Source organism: Anser brachyrhynchus (assembly GCF_964034855.1).
Source record: "Anser brachyrhynchus genome assembly, chromosome: 4".
In the NCBI taxonomy this organism is placed as follows: Eukaryota; Metazoa; Chordata; class Aves; order Anseriformes; family Anatidae; genus Anser; species Anser brachyrhynchus.
Window position 1 is genome coordinate 37,466,632 of NC_137698.1, and position 20,482 is coordinate 37,487,113.

The following is a 20,482-nucleotide window of genomic DNA, read 5'->3' on the forward strand; positions in this document are numbered from 1 at the left end:
TCCCCCGCCTCCCCAAGCAGATTACTGGGCTAATCTTTAATATAGAATAATTCAGCCGTACAGCTAGAGCAGTTATTGCCAGTGCCAGTAATCTGTCTTCCTGAAGACCTGCATTATGAATACTGTAACAATGGAGTCCCAGAATTGGAAGCTTTTGTTTTTCCCTTTTAGCTTGCTAGCAAAAAGGAAGCTTAAGTATATGACCAATCAAATACACTACTTTGCACTTTAAATCCAATGTCCTTCGGTGAGCTCCTTGACACACAGCATATGACCCAGTCAAATGGGATTTCTGTATAGCACCTGTTCTAGCACATGCATGTGCTACCTGCCATACTATTTGTAAACAGGACAAGGAGTGCCATTTACACCCAATCTCTTCCTGGGCCAAGTCAGAGTCAACCTTCAGGGAAAACTAAACAAAAAAAAAGTTACTTGATAAAAGCCGTAACTGCTGCTGCCAGCAACATAACCCTTAATATTCCCCCTTGGTATACGGGCATAGGAAGCTACATAAAGGAGAAACACATAATTTTAACACTAATGCTACAGAATTTCACAAAGAACAGCAAAGCATGATAAAAAGTCAACTAACAAGGCAGATGCTGACTATGAAAGAAAAATAATTCTATCACCCCAAATCTTACTTTAAAACACAGCCAGATCCCGCATCGGCTTTTATCCAGGCTGCGGCGACTCATCCAGGAGAAAAACCCAGGAAGATCTCCATCTCAGCATCACTCGAGGAGAGCGCTATGCTCACTTAGCATCAGCTCCCAACTGCAATACAACTGAAAGCTCTGCAATCTTGCAGACTCAATGAAGGTTTTAATCATCTAATGAGATTACCTCATCTGCGTGTGGTTTCACAAAGCAGTCTCAATGGTAGCCCATTACGCCAGTGCCCTGACATGCAGTATCAATCATGCTAATCAGCTTACTCTGATATCACCCCTACAACTAGATGACTGCCATGCACAGAAACCAGAACTGTGAAGTTTCTACCTCACTGCAGCAACACCCAGAGGATTAAAAAACTGTGATCCAGGTTTTACCCGAGCTATCAGAAAACACCGGTAGCTCAAATCATAACATTAATGCCATTTATATTCAACAGGTTATGAGCTATGGTCCAGTTTGAAATTTTATGTATATTCTAGACTCAATCATAGCCAAGTACAACAGCTCCTATATAGAGAACATTAAGCTCAGATGTAGCAGTTTATATGTTCACAGCTTATAATTTTCTAATGTGAAATTTATCGAGCTTGATAGAATGGTATCAGTAGCTATATTTCCCCCAAATGCAAGCTTCAACACATCAAATGGACACCAGACAGCCCAATACACTGGCTGTTCTACTACTACCACTATGAAAATGGTACAGTAATTAATGCCATTCACTTACCAAATCAACAAACAGCCAACCTCTAAGTAACGTAACATATGAACAAATTAAACTTGTTCTATTTCACAGATGAGGCTAATGACAAGATTTAATTATTAAAACTAAGCTTAGCCTATATTTTGTTCTTCAGTTGCATGGGAAAAAATAGCCCTGAGTTCTAATGTCTTTCTAGACAACAAGGTGATCCAGTTGTTGCTCATGCAGTTAAAAAAAAAAAAGCTAGCCACACTACATAGCTTGCAAGACAAACAAAACAAGCCCCTCTAGTAACTGCATTTCATACAAGAGAGATTAAGCACCTTGTCCAAAGAACCACAAGATTCATGGGCAGAAATCTAAGACATGTGTTTTAAATTACACAGTGCTACCTTATCACACTGGCATCACCCCCTTTCTTTTTCCCCAAAATACTTCAAAATATCAGCATTACCACAATTTATACACATCTTTATTCAATGCAAGAAAAAACACACAAGCGTAAGCACAGATATTAAGACACAGTTAACAATGTGATTTCCTTTCCTGAAGGCAACTGACATATCTAGACTTGACTGGGGCCTCTAATGCACAGCTCCCTAGACCACAAAGCACCTTCCCTAAAGTACCATTTTGCTATTAGCTACTTTCAGTAAGGGCAAAGGAATGAAGTGAAATAAAGGAGACCGGACAGTACACAAGGCTATGATCTTACAGTAGTTAGGCTAGAAATACACAGAACCTCCTAAAACTTGACAACTGTAAAAAGCAACAATCTCAACAGTAACGAAGAAACTGCTGAAGAGCTAGTGTGAAGCAGCCTTAAGCCTTTACAAGCATGTTGCTATCAGCCCACTTGGCTGGACCAAGTAAAATCCCTCAATTCTGAAAGCTTCTCAATGCACTGCCACGATACTCATTTAAAACACGAACGTAAAAAAGTAAAGTTAGCAGAATGACTGGATAACAAGATCAAAAGACTACTCATTCACCCGCGCCAACTGAAGCAAGGATTTGTCTCAGGACTCTTCCCCTACTGAACAACTTGGGTTTTTTTTGTGTTTTTTTTGTTTGTTTTTGTTTTTTGTTTTTGTTTTGTTTTGTTTTTTAAAATGAAGGATATATTACAAAAAGGTAACCTAGTCACATTTGACATTCCTTATAAAACACCTCATTGTTAAAAGCATCCAGATTTTCTCCTCTGGCTTTACATAACCATATTCATAGAATCATAAAATGGTTTGGGTTGCAAGGGACATTAAAGATCATCTAATTCCAATCCCCCTGCCACAGGCAGAGACACCTCCCACTGGACCAGGTTGCCCAGCGTCTCATCCAACCTGATGTTGAACACCTCCAGAAAGCAAGTCACTGCTGTCTTCAAGAAGGGTAAGGAGGTGGATGTGGTGAACTACAGATGGGTCAGCCTTACCTTGATGAAGCAAATAACCCTGGAAACCACTTCCAAACAAATAAGACCAAGACAGTAACTGAGAGTAGACAGCATGGATTTGTGAAAGGAAAAAACACGCCTCACTAGCCTGATGAAATAAACGGCTTGGTGGATGAAAGAGCAGTGGATTTCCCTTATCTTGACTTCAGGAATGCTTTCAGCACTACATCCCATGGCATCCTCAGAGAGGAACACAGTGAAACATCGGCTAAATAAGTGGACAGCGAGGTGGACTGCAGTGGCTGTACTTCCAGGCTTGTGGTCAGCAGCACAAAGTCAAGGTGGAGGTCAGTTACTGGTGGAGTACCCCAAGGGTCAATACTGGGGCCAATACAGTTCCGTACCTTCACTAATGATGGGACAGAACGCACCCTCAGCAGGTTCACAGACAATACAAAACCAAGAGGAGCAACTGATATACCAGAAAACCATGCTGCCACTCAGAGGACCTCAACAGGCTGGAAAAATGGGCCAAGGAGAATCTCATGGAGCTCAGCTACGGGAAATACAAAGTCCCACACCTGGGAGGAATAAGCCAGGCATCAATGATGCCTGGGCCAGCCAGCCCAAAAGCAGCTCTCCAGGGAAGGCTCCCAGAAGCCTGTTTAGCCTAGAGAAGAAAGTGATATTATCAAGGTGTAACAAATACCTGGTGGTTGGAAGCAAAGACAGCGGAGTCCAACAAGAGGCCACGGGCACAAACTGAAGTACAAGTAATTCCTTGTAAACATAAAAAACTTCATTGTGAGGTTGACTGAACACTGAATCAGGTTGCACAGAGGACTCTGTCCTTGGAGATGCTCAACCAACTGGGCATGGCCATGAACAACTTGCTCTAGCTTGACCCTGCTCTGAGCAGGGGGGTTGGACTACCTCTCCAGAGGTCCCTTCCCATCTCAGTAATTCTGTGAATATATAATCAAGCAGCTGTCAAGCACTGTGTTTTGTTGACTGTTTGAAATCTATTTTTCCCCACAACTGCACAGCCAAAGGACAGTTTGCATAAGCAAAGACCTTAGAATCCTCTGTGATTTGAAACAACAGCTATTGAGCAAGAGCATTCTGAAAACAATAAAGTAATTTACTCTTTAAGAAGCTATTTTCAATAATCTGTGAACCTCCCCTAACAAGGAATACAGTTGAAATAGCAAGGTAGGTAGACAAGCTGCTACACAGCCTGATCTCTCCCTGTGAAGCAGTGTAACTTTGCAAATAGTTGTCTAACTACAAATCAGAATCGCTTACTCCACCATCCCATCAAAATAACTCCAATGACAATAAGGAGACAAGACAGCAGCAAGGGGAAATTCATTTGACTTCTATCAGCTTCAAAGGAGTAAGAAAAAAAATACCAAATGTTTTACTCCACTTAAAAACAACAAATATTGACCTTAAAAACAGCATTGTTATTCTGCCACTAGCCATTTTGACAGCTTTTTTTCTCTTTTCTGCTTTTGTTTTGTTTTCCTAAGCACAGCACTGAAATCTACCTAGAAAGAGCAACGTACTCTTTGTAAGAACCAAACTATTCTAAGACAACTTTATACACTTGAACATGAAGTTCATGACACTAATCACAGCACTGGTAAGTGGAACACTGGCAATGCACAAGTGTCTTTTTTTTTTTTTATTATATCTAAATATTTAATTGTCCCACTCAGCAACTTAATATTGCTTCCAAATCTGAACAATATTCAACAAGTCTGCTAGCAACCTTCTGAAACCAAGATGTTCCTTCCCATCCCTCATATACACTTCCTATTGAAAAATACTGAAGTATTTTAAGGGTTTCTCAGTGTAGCTACTAAAAGAGTTGAACTACGGGGGAGGACATCTTCCTTAAACATGATCCAGTAACTGTCTCCTTTTCAGTCCTTTTCTCACACACACTCAACTTACAACAGATGTCCAGATTAGATAGATCATAAGCACAACCAGCTTAAACGTGAGTAAATTAAGACTCTATAATAATAAGTATTATATATCTATATCTATAATAAGTATTATATATCTATAATAATAAGTACTATAATAATACCATAGGCAACCTAGAACTTGGACGGTCTGGTCTATCTGTAATAAGGTAACTGAGGTTATTACGTTAATTTCCATAGAGATCTGAAATGCTAATTAAATGAAAAGTAAGAAAAGTAAAAGTTGCACCCTCAGCATGGAAGAAGTACCACAGAGCGATCAAATTCTTATTACATTTGTTTCCCCATGCATCCCAAGTTTGCTCTATGCCTCTGGCTGATATTCTGTAAAACTATCATTCAGATAAACAGAATTCAAAGCCCAGGTAGAAAAGTCACATAAAGCTTAGGGAAGCACAGCCACGTAATGATGTGAGACTTCATTTCTAATAACAGAAAACTTCAACGGGTTTCTGCAATTCAGTTATCATATCAGCAGTACCATTATTTTCCCACAATATTTGTTATTCACAGTCAAAAGGCACACGCTTTCAAACGAGTACTTGCTGACTAAACCGAGTCCAAGCGTCACACAGGTGCTCAGGCACTTGTTCCTATAGGTAATACAATGGTGAATCACCAAGAGTGCTCAGAGGATAAAAGAGTAGAAAAATACATTGCTCTGGAAAAAAGAGGAAAAGAAAATAGGAAGAGGTTTATTGAACTTGAGTTCAGGGGTGGGATTTCCCCCCCACACACACCTATTTTTTAAGTCACCACTTTCTAAAGATAGGCAAGATTTAGACTGCCATTTAGCAATCCCTCCTGTTCATTTACATTTTAAGATATTTTTAGACATTAGCACAAGATTGTATCATTCAAGAGAGGTGCCATTACTCACTTTTCTGTTCATTTTTCTTGAGTGTGTGGAATTAGAGGAAGAAATCTGTAGATAAGAACTTATGCACTCAACTTACCATTCAGAAATAGACTAAGACGAAACTACCAGTCACCTTTTTCATAGGAAAAAAGGTAACATTCATCCAATTTCTATGTTAGTTTTTATCAAACTCCTAGTTCCCTGAGTATTTTTCCTAGTGTGAGGTATTCTACAAGCATATTGAAACTCCGCAAGCATGTAAGTGACCAATGAATGAGAAAGAGCAAAAGACAGGAAGAAACTGATTTGCAGCACATGATCACAGGAAATAGAAACATGCAGACTGAACTGCAGTTTCAGAAAGATTTTGCAATTACTGCCATATACCAAGAAATTATCATCTCAAGCTTACTATATATGACTATAATAATGCTTAATGTCTGACAAGTTATTTTGGGTCATAAAAACATGCAATTTCTGACACATTTCTTGTTGGTCAAAATCTACAGATTGCTCCACACTTCTAACCAACACATTGCAATAGACACAAATGTTGAAAGAAGGTTTTAAGAAAGATCTTCCCACCTGACAGTAATTTCTTTCTGACTCCATTATGATGAAGCAGAGTGTGAAGCTGTACTGGCATTTACACCCACAGAAAACTTTAAAGATGAGAAAATGCTTCTGGAGATGGACATTTGACCACACTGCATATGGGATTGGGGTTGTTTGGGTGTTTTTGTATTTTTGCATATTTAAAAGAGTCTGTCCTGGGAAAGTGCAGGTGCTCCTTAGGCCAACGTGCTTTCAAACCTCACCTACAGGATTCACAATGGATATAGCTCAGAACCACAAACCTCAACATATGTGCTGTATGGCACCGCCGAGACCACGTCTGTAAAAAGGCATATCTCAGCCTGCCCTGGCTGTTCCTGTCTAATATACTGAAAAACCCAAGTGAGCAGTGCTAGACAAGATATACATCCATACAGAGGCTGATAAATGCACTGTATCCAAACAGCTCAGGACAAGGTAAGCCCGATGGCTTCCACTGATACTGCTCCCGACGGCCTTTCAGACAGGAGAGCGGTGAACAATTTTTATCAGAGGACAGACCATCTGAAGGGTAACCAGCTCCAGGGCGTTGTCTTACTAACAGTCAAAATAAAAAGCTGGCCTAGACAAGTCTGCAGAGGCAGCAGAGCTCGAGCAGAATGAACCCTAGGCCCAAGATGTTGCTAATAAGCGACCGGTGCTATCTTCCAATCTCTGTAGTGGGGATTTAGGTCTGAAAGTAAAGGATAGTATCTTTTCTGGACTCTGCCTCCTGCCCCTAATTTCTGTTCTACATTATCACACAGTGATATGATATGCACACATCAGAAATTACATGATTGTATAATTATACGTGACTGACATTTGGTAAAGTGATTTCAGTCACTGTTTCAAGACTATCAAGTAGTCACTGCATTAGGCCATTCCTGAAGCTACGTGAGATCTTACAGTAAAAATTTGCAGTCAAAAAGCAAAACTGAGCAGTTTCAATTTAACTGGACTAGAAGCACACGTGAAACACCTCACGAAGCACAGTGGGTTTTGTGGAAGAGAAGGAAGTACTGGCTAGCTCCTCCAGGTGCAAAGTATTACGGAAAAACCTGATCTGGAAGAAGGAGGATACTCAATCAGCCCCAAGAAAGACCCAATGCATCAGCAAGCAGCAAGACATGATGCACGTCGGTGCAAAGCCCTGCCTGCACATGATGAGCTTGGTGCCCATTCCAGCTCTGGTGGGAGACACACTGCACTCCACACACTGCACCATGTCCTAAACACCCATCCAGTGCCGCAGTTTTCAAAGGCCATTTTACAAAAGCTCTCTGTACATCTATCTTGGCTACTTTGTTGTCATAATTGCCTTAGAAAGGAACGCCAGTGTATTTCTTTTGCTCTCATTTATACATCAGAGGCATGGCTTAAGACCTTCAGGAAAACAATGCTTGCTCATCCTTCAAGAATCTCGTACAAGTTGTGCATGGGTGCACATCAGCTTGCAGATGTATTTTGAAAGAAGTAGAACAACAACTGATTTCCTGAAAATGTAACGTCCTGTTTATTTGTCCGTCCTCCCTCCCCCCCAAGGTGATGTAGAGAATTATCACAATTCCAGATGTTTACAAGGGGGGAAGGACAACCCATAATAATTTTGCACAGGACGAGAAAGCTGACTGCATAAGCACATTATTCTGCACACACAAATTCAAGATTTCACTAGTTTTTCTACAGGGGCTCTATGTTCCATCCAAGTCCTGGAATTTCAAGCTGTAGGACATTAACAAGCACACATTTGAGTTTCTAGCCACTTCAAGTGTGCATGAGGCAATGAACTTATACAAAGTATTTTTAGACTTCCTGCAATCAACTGTCCTCCCAGCATTGCTCAATATGACGCACAGTTGTCTGAATTATTCAGTTGTGCTAACACATGCTCTAATTTAAAAAGTTGCATTTCTGTGTTTTTGATAAAATAGCTACTGTAAAATTTGCTCATGCAATAAGTTGAATCACAAGTGATTAAGGGTCATCCACGCTAAACTACATTGTGTAAATGCTTATTAAATTATACTTATAAAAAGTAATTTGTTTTATCTACATAAGATAATGATGTAAACTGAACAAAACACTAGTAATGCTTGGGGTGTGTGCAGTAAGAGAGGTGCCTAAATTCTGTGCAGTAAGTTTTGACATTACAGAGTCACAGAAGCCTAAGGTTAGTCTTACTTGCAGACAAGTACTATGTTTTGTAAAGGAAAATACGCCGAAAATGTTGCCTCAGATTTACAGGTCCTGGAAGACTGAACCACTGCAGTCTTTCTAAGAACTCTCCTATTCTCTGGCAGGCTTCAGAGAACATTCAGCAGTTGAATTGTTTCTAGGAGTAGTCAGGGAATGGGATGACAGCTTGGATCATGCAGGCATCTTGTGTGCTGAAGAAAGGATCAAGTTATAGATATACCACTGCATGTACGTAAAGGCAGACAAGCATATTCCAATACAGGGTGTTCTTGTAAGAAACAGTGATGGACAGGGTGATTGCTGGAACAACTTCATTATTTAGCAGAATTGAGTAACAAATCACTACTTGAAGCTGCTCCAGACTATACATTATTATAATAAATACTGTCATTAACCATGATTATGCATTATCTCTAATGAAGAAGCTTCAAATGAAGGAGCTTGCAAATTAGCTGTGGCCTACATCTTGAAGTCAAAGGAATCTTAGAAGTCTTCTGCTACCAATTTGCAAAAACAAGTGAATAAGTTAAGTTCAAGAAGATGCTGATGACATTTCTTCCATAAAGAAAGTAAAAGATGTCATCAAGATGTGATGCTCTGATTTTCAACTGTTAGATGTGTTTCTTTTGGATTACAACTGCTCTTGGTGTGCTTTGGTACTGTGACTGTCATTTACAGAAGAAAATTATTTACTTCTAGCAACTGCCTCAGTTCATGATCCCCTCATTAAGACCACTATTACCTGAATGCTATGCCACAGGAAAAAATTGATCACACAGTCCCAACTATCCAGAAAAAAACGATCAGAACAAGTTTCATGGACTAAAGCTGATGACCTTTAACTGTATGGTTATTGATTTGAAGCAGTTCCTGGGGGTTGTCCTCTAGTATTAGTGAAGAACTAATTAAAACAGAGCTACACTGACTGATTCACAATGCTGCTGAGGATGTTAGTGTAACTAGTGAGAGTAGAGCGCAATTTCTTTTTTCCAGTTAGTCTGGGTCTTGACAAAATGAAGAGTAGTTCAAATGGAAAAACAGAGCCAGGTACAAAGTTACGGATTCTCTTCTGAGCAAGAACAGAACACACTTCCTGTTACGATACTCAATTAACCAACTCCTTTTAAAATGTCATTTTTTTGAAAAATGTCATTTTTTGCCTTGTCAGTTTTTAAAATCTCTCTCCCCTTCTGTGCGGGACAACAAGCAGTTCCCTAAATGGATTGTCCCAGATAGTAAAGCTTCTTTTTGGATAAGTTTCTTACATTTAATACAGATAGCTTTTTGTGGAGCATCGCATACGCAAAAACTTGCTAACAACTGTTTTATACACTGCTCTTTCCTGTTTGTCACATGCAAGAAATTTTCCTGAAATATCCTCTGAATGCAAGACTATTCTTGCTACCATCTGCAGGTCCAAAAAGTAGCATGGAAATTTCAAAAACATGTTGCCCACACCTGCAAATTCTAATTTTCTGGTGATAAGCAACTACTTACACCATGAACTTGGTCCATTTTCAGACAACCAACAGCCCCGCAAAAGCAGCAGTAGCTCCAAGAAAGAACTAAGCACTGAGCTTCTCAGAAATCCCCCAAAATTGCCAAGCAAAATCTCAGGTACCATATTGGTTTTAGGTTTTGCCTATGTTGAATATCAACAGTGATGACAGAAGGTCACACACAGTCCAAACAAACAACTCCAGCATTTGGATAGATATTTCCCTACTATCACGGTATTAGCTAATTGCCTCACTTCAATCGCCAGGAAACACACAACTATCTTATTTACCAGGGGTACATTAGGGGAGACAGAATCCATCTCATCACTCTAACACTATTTAAGTGGAATAAAACCAAGTTTGTAGAACAAACAATTTAAAGGAGTCAATATAAGGAGAAAGCACTGATCTGTGAAGAGAAAGCACCGATTCCTGTCACACCCCATTTTTACTTTGTCCTTAGATCATTATAGAATAAGAAGCAATGGTTCAATAGGAATTATGTAAATGTTAACAGGAAATTGTAATCTGAGAACTAAAAATAAATCACCTAAAAACTATGGATAAGAACAGAGTATAAACAATTTTTTGTTCATGACAAATCCATATTGGGGTGAAGGTTTAAGGTTGGGATTTACACCAAGAATACATACACTACCTGTAATGAAGCTTAAGGGACACTTCTGGCACTCCTAGAACTACTGTATTAACAAAATACATATACACAAGGAGAAATGGGCACACAGAAAATGTTTAAAACCACAAGAGAGCTCACTCAATTTTATGCTATCTGATTTGACAGCAGGTGAAGAAATGCCTTGCTATCTCCCCAGTTCCCTCTCTGCTTTGACACTTAATACTCTATTTCCCTTTTAAAAGCATACAGAAAGTCTGAATAACTCACACTGAAATAAGTGACTGGAAACTATTTCACCTCTCTGCAGATGTTCTCATTTAATCTTAATATCAGATCCTTACACTTGAATGAGAAAGCCTCGTTGTATTTCACACCAACCTTGATTGAATTCTGCTGCTCAGAACATACCTTCAAATTCCTCTCCTACGCTTTTGACTGGATAGTTAAATGCAGCCAAAGTAAAGTAGTTTTTTTCATACCTTACAGGAAAGCAGACAGTTACAGGTGAAGACTGCAAATATAAAATACAGGAATTCACACAAACCACACTATATCTCAGGCCCCAGCCTGATGATCACATACCCAAAGGTCTGCAATTTCTACAAAAATCAGCTAGCCTTTTGCGTGAGTGTTATTGCTATGTAATTTTTTCAGTGAATTTGAAGGTGTAGTCAGAGAGAAGTTCCTGCTTTAAAGCAAAATCAGTATGAGCACTCCTAAAAGCAGACACATTGCAATAGCTGCACTTATTTTCAGAATGGGAATACCAGTAACTAGAATGTGACAGCAGGTAAGGTTAGTTTTACTTTTATTCTTTAAGAGATCTTTCAAACCAGGTATCTTTGGACAACACATTAACTCCGAATGGTTTCTTTAGCACAGGTGCAGCAGTACAGCATGAGGGAAACAAAAAGCTTGCTCTTCACGGAAGAGGTAATACATATCTCCGAAACACACTTTCCTTCTTTTCTCTTTGCGTATCCCAGAGTTTTTTCTTAAAAGCATGGAGTGAATCACTTATCAGATACTTCTATCTAATGCACTAACAATAAACAAAAAGTTTTGCAACAGCCTTAGTAAACTAGTAGTCACAAATTTAAACAAACACACAGATTGCTGCACTATCACAGAGATTTAGAAGATACCTTAGCAGCAAGTACTGTCTTTCAACTGTTTATTCGTTTTTTTCCGATAGTTATGAGAACCTTGATTATTAGCAAAACCCTAACAGGATTTCTTTTTTTCCCCCTTCATGTTTTGAAGAGGTACAACTCATTGTTTGTTTGGTTTTTTTTTCCTAACTTTCTGTGGTATGTTTTCAAACATTCTCCCTTTTGTTATTATTACACACTTGAGGAGAGCTCATACAAGATTATGAAAAACAGCTCTTTCAAAATTGACCAACACTCTTTCAAGGAAAAGCATATTGAACATAATAAATCCAGTTAGGGTTTCCTCCTCACCACATTTAACGTCTGGACATCCAAATAAAAACCTGAGATGACAAGCAGAAAGAAATAGCAAGTAATAAGTATGTAAAATGGATTATCAAATTATGACAGAATTTCTGTCAAGATGATCTCAGTTTTCACATGGTTTTTCACTATTACTTAACTAACTTCTGTAATTTAGACAAAACACTTGGCTGCAGCATTTGAAAAGAAATGGAAGGTAAATACAGAAGCTTTCAAGATGAACCTTGCTGGTATTTCTATTCTACCAGTAATTATCATGTGCAAAAGAACATATGATTTAAAACTGGCTTGCATGGTACACTCATGACTGCACACCTGCACTTATTACACAGATAGTCTACTGACCTTAAACGCCAAGTCTGTTGAACTAGACTTTCATCAATGAAACACGGTTACTTAATGACTTAATGGAGACAGACCATTAGCTTACAAAACAGCGTCGGTTTGTCTAACCAGAAAGAAAGTAAAATTACCCCAGTGGGATAGAAAGCAAGGCTAGTCAGGAGAAGGAGACAGCAAGTGCACGAGCGGGACTTGGCTATGCTGAGGCAGGCAGGACAAAAGGACCCAACGCACCTCCCCTGTCGCTGCCCCTCTCCCTCCGACTTACCTCCACTGCTGGTTGGGGTGCTCTCCACACACGCTACATACACAGCTCAGGCTGGCCCACAGCCAGCTCAGTGTCTTCAGCTGCTCCATGTTCACAGCAGCAACGCACAGGGGACAGCGGGAGAGCATGGAGTGGGCCACGGGGTCAACTCGGGCCTGCCACTGCCACTAGCAGAGAGCTGGAAGCCCCCAGCCTCACACAGCGTCAGCCCTGGAGCTTTACCAGCACTGGTGTGCCACCTGAGGCAGGCCTCAACCTGGCTCAGAACGAAATCCATGGCCATGTACATGCCCCCTGCCCACCAGGTGGTTCTCACTGTCCAGGCACCACCACAGCCCAATGACTGAAGCACGTCAAGGTGCAGCGGCCACAGCAATGAGCACCCCCCATGAGTGAGCTGTGAGCAGGACCTATGCCTCCATAGTGTACGGTAAGATGAAAGGCATGGATTTTGTTACATGGCCTTGACAGCTTCAAAGCATGATAAAAACGCACCGAATTCCTGCAATAAATTATCTAGCACATTCTCAACTATTTCCTGAAACACGAGCTGCTCAGTCAAAAACTTAAAGGTCAAATTTGCATCGATAGCCTCGCCAAGAAATTTTCTGAAGAAAAAAAGAGGGGAGGATGAAAGAACAGAGAAGCAGATGTGACAATAAGAAATCACTATCTTCTGTGTTACACAAAATAAAAAGCTGCCTGCAGTGCAAAATCAACCTGAAGAGGTGAGCTATCAGTCTTGTTTTCACCAATATTCTCCTATCTTGAACCCTTTCTAATAATTTAGTCAGTGTTACTTGGAAAGCCTTCTTTCTTCAGAAAGAGTAAAGGGGGATCAACTGACTGTCTCACTTTTAATCCTTCCTCATACTCCCATGCAGAGAACTTGTTTTCCTTAAGGACACTTCACGGGTACCTCATTATCTCAGGAAAAATTCTTACAGTATACACAAAATGGCTACCCACCATTTTCCACTAATGCAAGCTGCAGCTGAGCATCACTACTCAGAAGTTCAAAGTAAAGCACACTGCTGTTAAGAGAATGATCACTGAATAGCAGTGTGCTTAAGTAAGCAAACACATGAAAAAGCCAAGTGTAAATTCTTATCTATGTACTTTCCAAACATACAATGAGCCCACGTGGATTTTTTTATGCTTCCTTTTAATGAAGAAAAAAGGAGGCACCAGTATCTTCTAGGACCACCACATACCAATAATAAAATTGAAAAAAAACTTAATTAGTTACAAACTAGACAGGTTTGAGTAATCAGGAATGCATAACATTAAGTGGTCCCACATTCAACCAGCTGATCCTTTAGTGAGATCATATTCACATTCAAGCTGATACGCCACCACAATCAGGTAGGGAAGAAAAAGCACGAACACACGCTTGCGTTATTTTCACACCTCATACACTCAAAGGTTTTTAAGAACAGAACACTTGAAAAAGTAAACTCTCTCTTAATGCAGCCTGGCACTATGATTTGCAAAACGAACAGGACAGCATTTAAAGCTGTTACAGACTCAGTACTAGATTTTCAGTGATCAAACCATGAGCCGTGCAGAACTGATAACCAAGGAGGAAGACTTCCTAGTAGCACAGCTCCAAGCTGCCACTTGACCTCCCCTCAGCTCTTCCACCCGATGAAAGACTGCACCAGGGATGGGCACAGCCTAAGTCATGCCTGTCGTATGCCAGTGCAGCTAGGCTGTCTGGTACATGAGGAACAGAGGACCTTGGCTCTTTTTAGCCCTTCCCTCCCCACTGCAGTAAGGGAAGACAAAGAATCCAGCAACTCTTCCACAACTCACTTCAGCTTTCCACAGTAACATCACCATTTACTCCTGGGACACAGATTTAGCCTCAAAAAAAAAAAAAAATACCATCAGGTGCTGTGATCCACCAGAACACATTACAGAAATTCCCCAAGAGAATCTATTCAGCCCAGCTGACAGTAACTGTAGGTCTGAATGACATATTAAAAAGCAATCAAGCTGATTACATTATGCATCAAAACATAGTTAAGTGGTACAGTTTTGCTGCAATGTTAAAAGAACATCTGATCCTCCTCAGAAGAAACAAGGTTGAATTGTCAAAATACAGGCAAGTAAAAAAAGAACATGAAAGAATAAATGGGAATTTTTCAGTAGCTACTGGTGTGGGAAGCCCTATAACACAAGTGAAAGCTTTCCAGAAGCGAGAGGTTAATTTAGTGACCTTGCCTTAGGCAAGTGGAAGAGATCGTACCATTACAGAATTCTCCTATTCCTTTTTGTTTGTTTGTTTTCTTAGGTGCAAGTTATTCCCGCCACTCCCTTCTCACCAGGTGTAGGTTCACTTGTAAAGCTCCCAGTAAACCACCTCTGCACTCCAATGCAGCCCGTTCTGCTGTTACAGGTCAGCTACTCTCCAAGTTTCTGTATTCCCTGAGCTCCTCCCCCCCCCCCCCCCCCCCCCAAAAAAAAAAAACAGAAAGAAGAAAAGCTGCTACTTAAATGAGACACATTCATCAAGTCAGGAGAGAAGGCACCCAGCAGAGATAAGCAGCAGCAGAGAAAGTAGACAGTCTGTAAAGATGTAGCAATTCATGTTGTACAAAACCATTTTTCTTAAAGTGTCACTCAGTAAGACAGCAAAGAGCTCCACCGTGGACGAGCCACGCTGCTGCTGCAGACAAAAATTCACAAACACAAACGCACCCCTAGCAACCACAAACTCCAGATGGTGGCAGACTTATGGAAGGACCACTTTGTTCCAGAAAAGGGAAGAGAAACTTCGGAAGAACGTACACTCCATCTGCCTTTCCAAATGCAAACACTACATTGGACTCAAACTACAATTTTTTGAGCCCTCAAAGTTCAACCAAACAGAGATGCATCTGAAGATGCTTGCCAGCCACCACCAAGACGTCAACAGTTCCTCAGCAACTGTGACAAAACCTACAAAGTGCTGCAGAAGACTTTATATAGTTCTTGCATATCTAATTTGACAAGACAGTGTAGTGACTTCAAACACGAGTTCTCCTGTCACTTTTAATTGATGACTTTCCACTTCAACTTTTCCTCCACGTTTCAGATGCTTGACTAAGGGAAATACTATTAGTTTAAGTCAAAACAGACACAGAGAGATGTCAAGTCTGTGCATACTTCTGTGCACCGTTGCATTAGCACTTTTAATTTCATATTGCTTTTTCTTTGAAGGCACTTGCACAATTATGCCCAGAGAAGCTGTGGATGCCCCATCCCCGCAGGTGTTCAAGGCCAGGCTGGATGGGGCTTTGGGCAACCTGGTCTGGTGGGAGGTGTCCCTGCCCATGGCAGGGGGTTGGAACTGGGTGGGTTGTAAGGTCCCTTCCAACCCAAACCATTCTGTGATTTTATGATAATATTGTCAACTTGATTGGACCACTGCTAAGTCTAGACTGCCATCTCACAAAGCTCTGTAACTGTACTTCTGCATCTCCTCTATTGCAATCCAGGAGACGAGCACAGTGGTCCCAGGATGGTTTGCAGAGGCACATAAAGCAGTATGCCACTGACATGGCATTTTCAGCAACAAGTGCTCACCAACCCATGGTCTACTTGTACAGCTACTTTTTTTGTTGTCGTTCTTTAACCGAAAAGGGTGGTGCTGATTCCTCTAATGAACAGTGATGCCACAAGACTAAGCAACTCTTTCCTAAGCATTGCAGTTCCAAAAGACAGAATTTCACAGGCAGACAAAAATACAACAGGAATGAAAGAGATGGAAAAACTAGCTCAAGACTTCTCTCCCAACATAGTTATCAATCTGCTGGTCGCATACACAGCTTTGCATCACATCTGGGGAATACAAAATGGAATTTCCCAAGGAAAAACTATCGTGTCCCATCAAGCTCTCTACATATAACAGGAGAGTGGATGTCCCCTCTTCCTACATAGAGAGGAAGAAAGTACCAAAGAAGTGATTAAGGCAGCCAACGTGCTAACGGGAAAGGTTTCACATTTCAGCATTGCCCAAACACACAACAAAAAAAGAAAATTCTGCTTCCATGCATTGAGCCTGAGCAGGAACATTCACTAATGAAGGCTTCTGAGTCAAGTAATAACTTCAACAGAAGAGAAATAAAATTTTTCCAAGTTAGTTTTTGAGTTATGCAGTTTAAAGTCTTCGCGTTTTATATCACAAACCAACTCATGAAATTCCTTCCAAAACCCCACCCTTACCTCCATGCCAAAAAGTTCACAAATTTGAAATTCTAGCCCCATCCTGGATTAACAATTCACTGCTCTGTCACCAAGTCTTATTTCGCAACCAGCCTGTAATGTAGTTGTAGCAAGAATGTCTATAAAATCTTAAGCTGCCAAGACCTGCTCTGATGCTACCACTCCACTGGCTCCCACTCTCATTCATGACTCCAGCCCAGCCTGAAGGCAGAGATACAGGAAAGGGCAACTCTGCCAGAACATCAGGTATTTTTCTGCTACTGCATCAGAGCTGTCTATTGATTTAAATCAAAAGATTCACAACATGTCAGTGAGTCTGAAGAGGAATCAATACAGCTGTCGCATTTCATTCTTCCCTCACGAATTAAGGAAAAGGACCCATTGCTTTCAGCTGTTAATCAGAACCGATGACCTGCGCACTCCAGCAAGACACTGCTGATTGCATAACTTTTGGTGTATATATGCTGTGAATAAACAAATGAAGAGAACTTCCAAAGCACAGCACTGAGTTATAAAAAACGTCTCTACTCTGTGAGTACGCAAGTGTCCATATGGTCTTAAAAACTTCAAATTTTGTTCCTGTAGATTATTGTGAGAATGATTGTCAGTAGCAAAGCTGACTTCACAACGTGAGAAGTGGAAGCTGCAGACAATCTGAAATCTAAAGAGCAATAAAGAGCATTTGTTTTTTAGGATTTCCAATTACTTTTCCTTGCATGAGAACATGAAATTCAATGAAGAAAAATTCTAAATAGTAAAGCTATCTGGAAGCAAAGCTCTTAGGAAACAAGATGACAAAGGAAGTGTATTTATAGGTCGGCAACGGGGAAAAAAGTCACTGAAGCAGCTGCATAGTTCTTGCACAGCGGACAAAAAAAACAATGAAAAAGGAGGAAAAGGTAGGCAAGGGAAGAAAGTTTAAAACAAACGCTCCAGAACTTAACTTATTCGTGTCTCAAGTTACCTTGAAAGTACTTTTTCCTTTAAAAAAAAAAAGTACTACTTTTTTTCCTACCTGATCCAGTTTTCATAAGTGCCTTTTCCAGTTTTCATAATTAAACCCATTAAATAAATAATTATACGGCTATGACGCATGTTGCTATGGCAAGGATTGCGATAGCAAAGATTCAAGCTTTTATGACTTCACTGCAAGGTCACATAAAAGACTGTGAACAAGAAAAATGGGTGGCGAAAAAGGTTACTTCCATTAACATCAACGGAAAGGAAAGACGCTAAGATGAAGTACTCGTCGTGCACTTGAGAGTGGTCTGAAGCGCAAATGTTTCATTTTTCACTCCAGTCTCTGCAACAAGTCACAGAAGGAAGAGAATATGACTAGCTCATCCTTCTGGTTTTGTCTGAAAGGTATGTTAGCACAACAGGGTGAAAAGCCCCAGGGCCACATACATTTATTTGCCCGCTAACCCCGTCAAACACTCTTTTGCCTTTCAAAGTATCCATAAAATACTACAAGACTGTGATCTTTAAAGAGTGCGCATTCCTTGCCGGCTACCTTTCAAGTGGTGTTCCAGGCAGATAAACACCAAAGCCTCCCTTCCCATAGGAACACGGGCATCTTTCACGCCTGCGGTTCCCAAGCAGCAAAGCACAAGCCTGCTGCAGGTGAGACCCAGCAAGGCGTGGAAGCAAATCATGCCAGCACCAAGCAGGGACACCCGGGTGGGCCTGGACAGCTGGCCACATGCTGCTACACACAGTGGCTGTAGGGCCAAATGCTCAAGTGATGATATCCAGGGTAAGATGTGGCCCCACAGAGGCCCTGGACAGGGGGAGGGAGGGAGGGAGCAGCCGTCAGTCCCACACTGGATAGGGCTAGGGGAGAGAAAAAGAACCTGCCCCCAGATTGCCTACTTGTCCCTCCAGAAAAGCTCCCAAAATAGTTAGAAACCCCTGTACTACACAGTCACCGAAAGCCACGACCTCTTATGGGAAAACCTGCACTGGCGTACGTGAAGACAAGCTGCCTGTTGGCCAGCAGCTACTCGCAGCACAGCACCATGTTGCTGACCCTACATCAGCTGGCAGGGTCCAAACACCCCTGTACCTCACTGAGATGCACAAACCTGAGTGCAGAGTGGAAAGCAGAGCTAAGAAAAAGCAAGATGCCTCAAACCTGTTACTATTTTTACCAGTAAATCTTGTCCTAAAAATATTTGCGTGGGGGAGGAGGAAGAAAGGAGGATTTAAGGGGTGTCAACTCAACTTCTAATCAAATACATACATGTATTTGAAGGCAAATAAACTGCTTTGATGCTGCTTCACAGTGAAGTCTCCAATTTACTATAGAGGACAAGGCAAACAGACTTTCTCATTCAGAGAAGAGGTGGGAGATACAAAATTAGAGATGAAGAAAGCACACACTTGTACTGAACTTTCAAAACAAGTTATTCCAGTTTAGCATTTTTCTTCCTGAACTGACGTAGCATAAATAAGAACCAATGAACTAATGAAATGCAAAGGTTATCCTGAAGCATGAAAGTATTATAATTATGCTGTGCTCTGCTAATTTTAGAAGACGAAGAAGAATGACTACACTATAATAAGTCAAATGTAAATATACAAAGCCATCCACTCACCCATGGTGCACTCAGCTCACACTATTGGATTCTTTTCTCCTTCTCAATTTAAGGCAGTAAGAACAGCAAGGCATTCTTCTACTACCTCCCATTTGCTGGATAAACACATCTGTTCTATTCCGCAGAAAAGTTTACCAGTTACAACCTCCTTAATTTCAAGACTGATTTACCACCTGGAACTTTCCCTACCATGCAAAAATTTTTGAGCCATAAAGAAATTTCACATCACAATAAAGAAATGCTATGTCTAGCATCTTTGCAGTGCTTCAAAACCCTCATTGGCTTCACTTTCACATCTGGATCTCAGGGGAAAAGCCAGACCCTCATTACTACGCAACTCAGCACGCTAATGCCAGTGCAGTCTGGAGACTGCAGTTTCTTGCCTGACACTCAAAACACTCGGACTGAAAATGGATATAGTGAAAAAACTACTGGGAAGCTTCACACAAGGCAACATCTTCCCTTGTAGCCACCGTTTCTAGATGAAAATCACCTGTATGGCCTTAGGAGCCAGCATTTTGCACAAACCTCTTTCCAGTAACACAGATTAAGGTCAGAGAACTACACTGAAGAACTGAGATACAAACCACAACACATCTTTACATGAGTACATGCTTACTATCTACATTACCCTAGAAAACTTCAGACAGTCAGTACTAAGCAAACCATGCCGCATATATTAGGAAGACCATCAAAAGAGAAAAACCAGGAAACCCTGAGATTATGGAGCTGCATTTCATTCCAACTTTTTGGGAGAGTGTGGAATGTATAAGGGAAAAAATAACGTGAAAGTTTTTTGCTTCAGTATAGCTTTATTTTTAGACTTATGAAGAATTTATCTGTTTTCTTGTTAAAATACTTTTACTGTGACATTGAAGTGAAATATTTTTATCAAAATAAACTTTTCTATGAAAGTTCCTTATGTCAATGTGTTATAAGGAAATATTTCCATTAGATAGCACTTCTGATAGGACCCTGGAAAGTTGGAGACTCTTCAGGTTCTTACAGAAATGCAGATGTTACATGCTAGCA

The 20,482-nt window shown here is 40.6% G+C and overlaps 1 protein-coding gene across 12 annotated transcripts in view; it reads right to left on the reverse strand.

Annotated features, from left to right (window-relative positions):
• The window catches only part of GAB1 (GRB2 associated binding protein 1), a 98,512-nt gene that overhangs the window by 59,703 nt on the left and 18,327 nt on the right, over positions 1-20,482 (reverse strand). Inside the window, exon 1 of one of the 12 annotated variants that reach the window (XM_080590988.1) lies at positions 648-15,045. The exons of the other annotated variants lie outside the window; for them this stretch is intronic. Within the exon in view, the coding sequence (XP_080447114.1) occupies positions 648-701 (54 nt within the window). The 5' untranslated portion in view covers positions 702-15,045. Of the gene's footprint in view, positions 1-647; positions 15,046-20,482 lie in introns of those variants that run through there. 12 annotated transcript variants of the gene reach the window in all.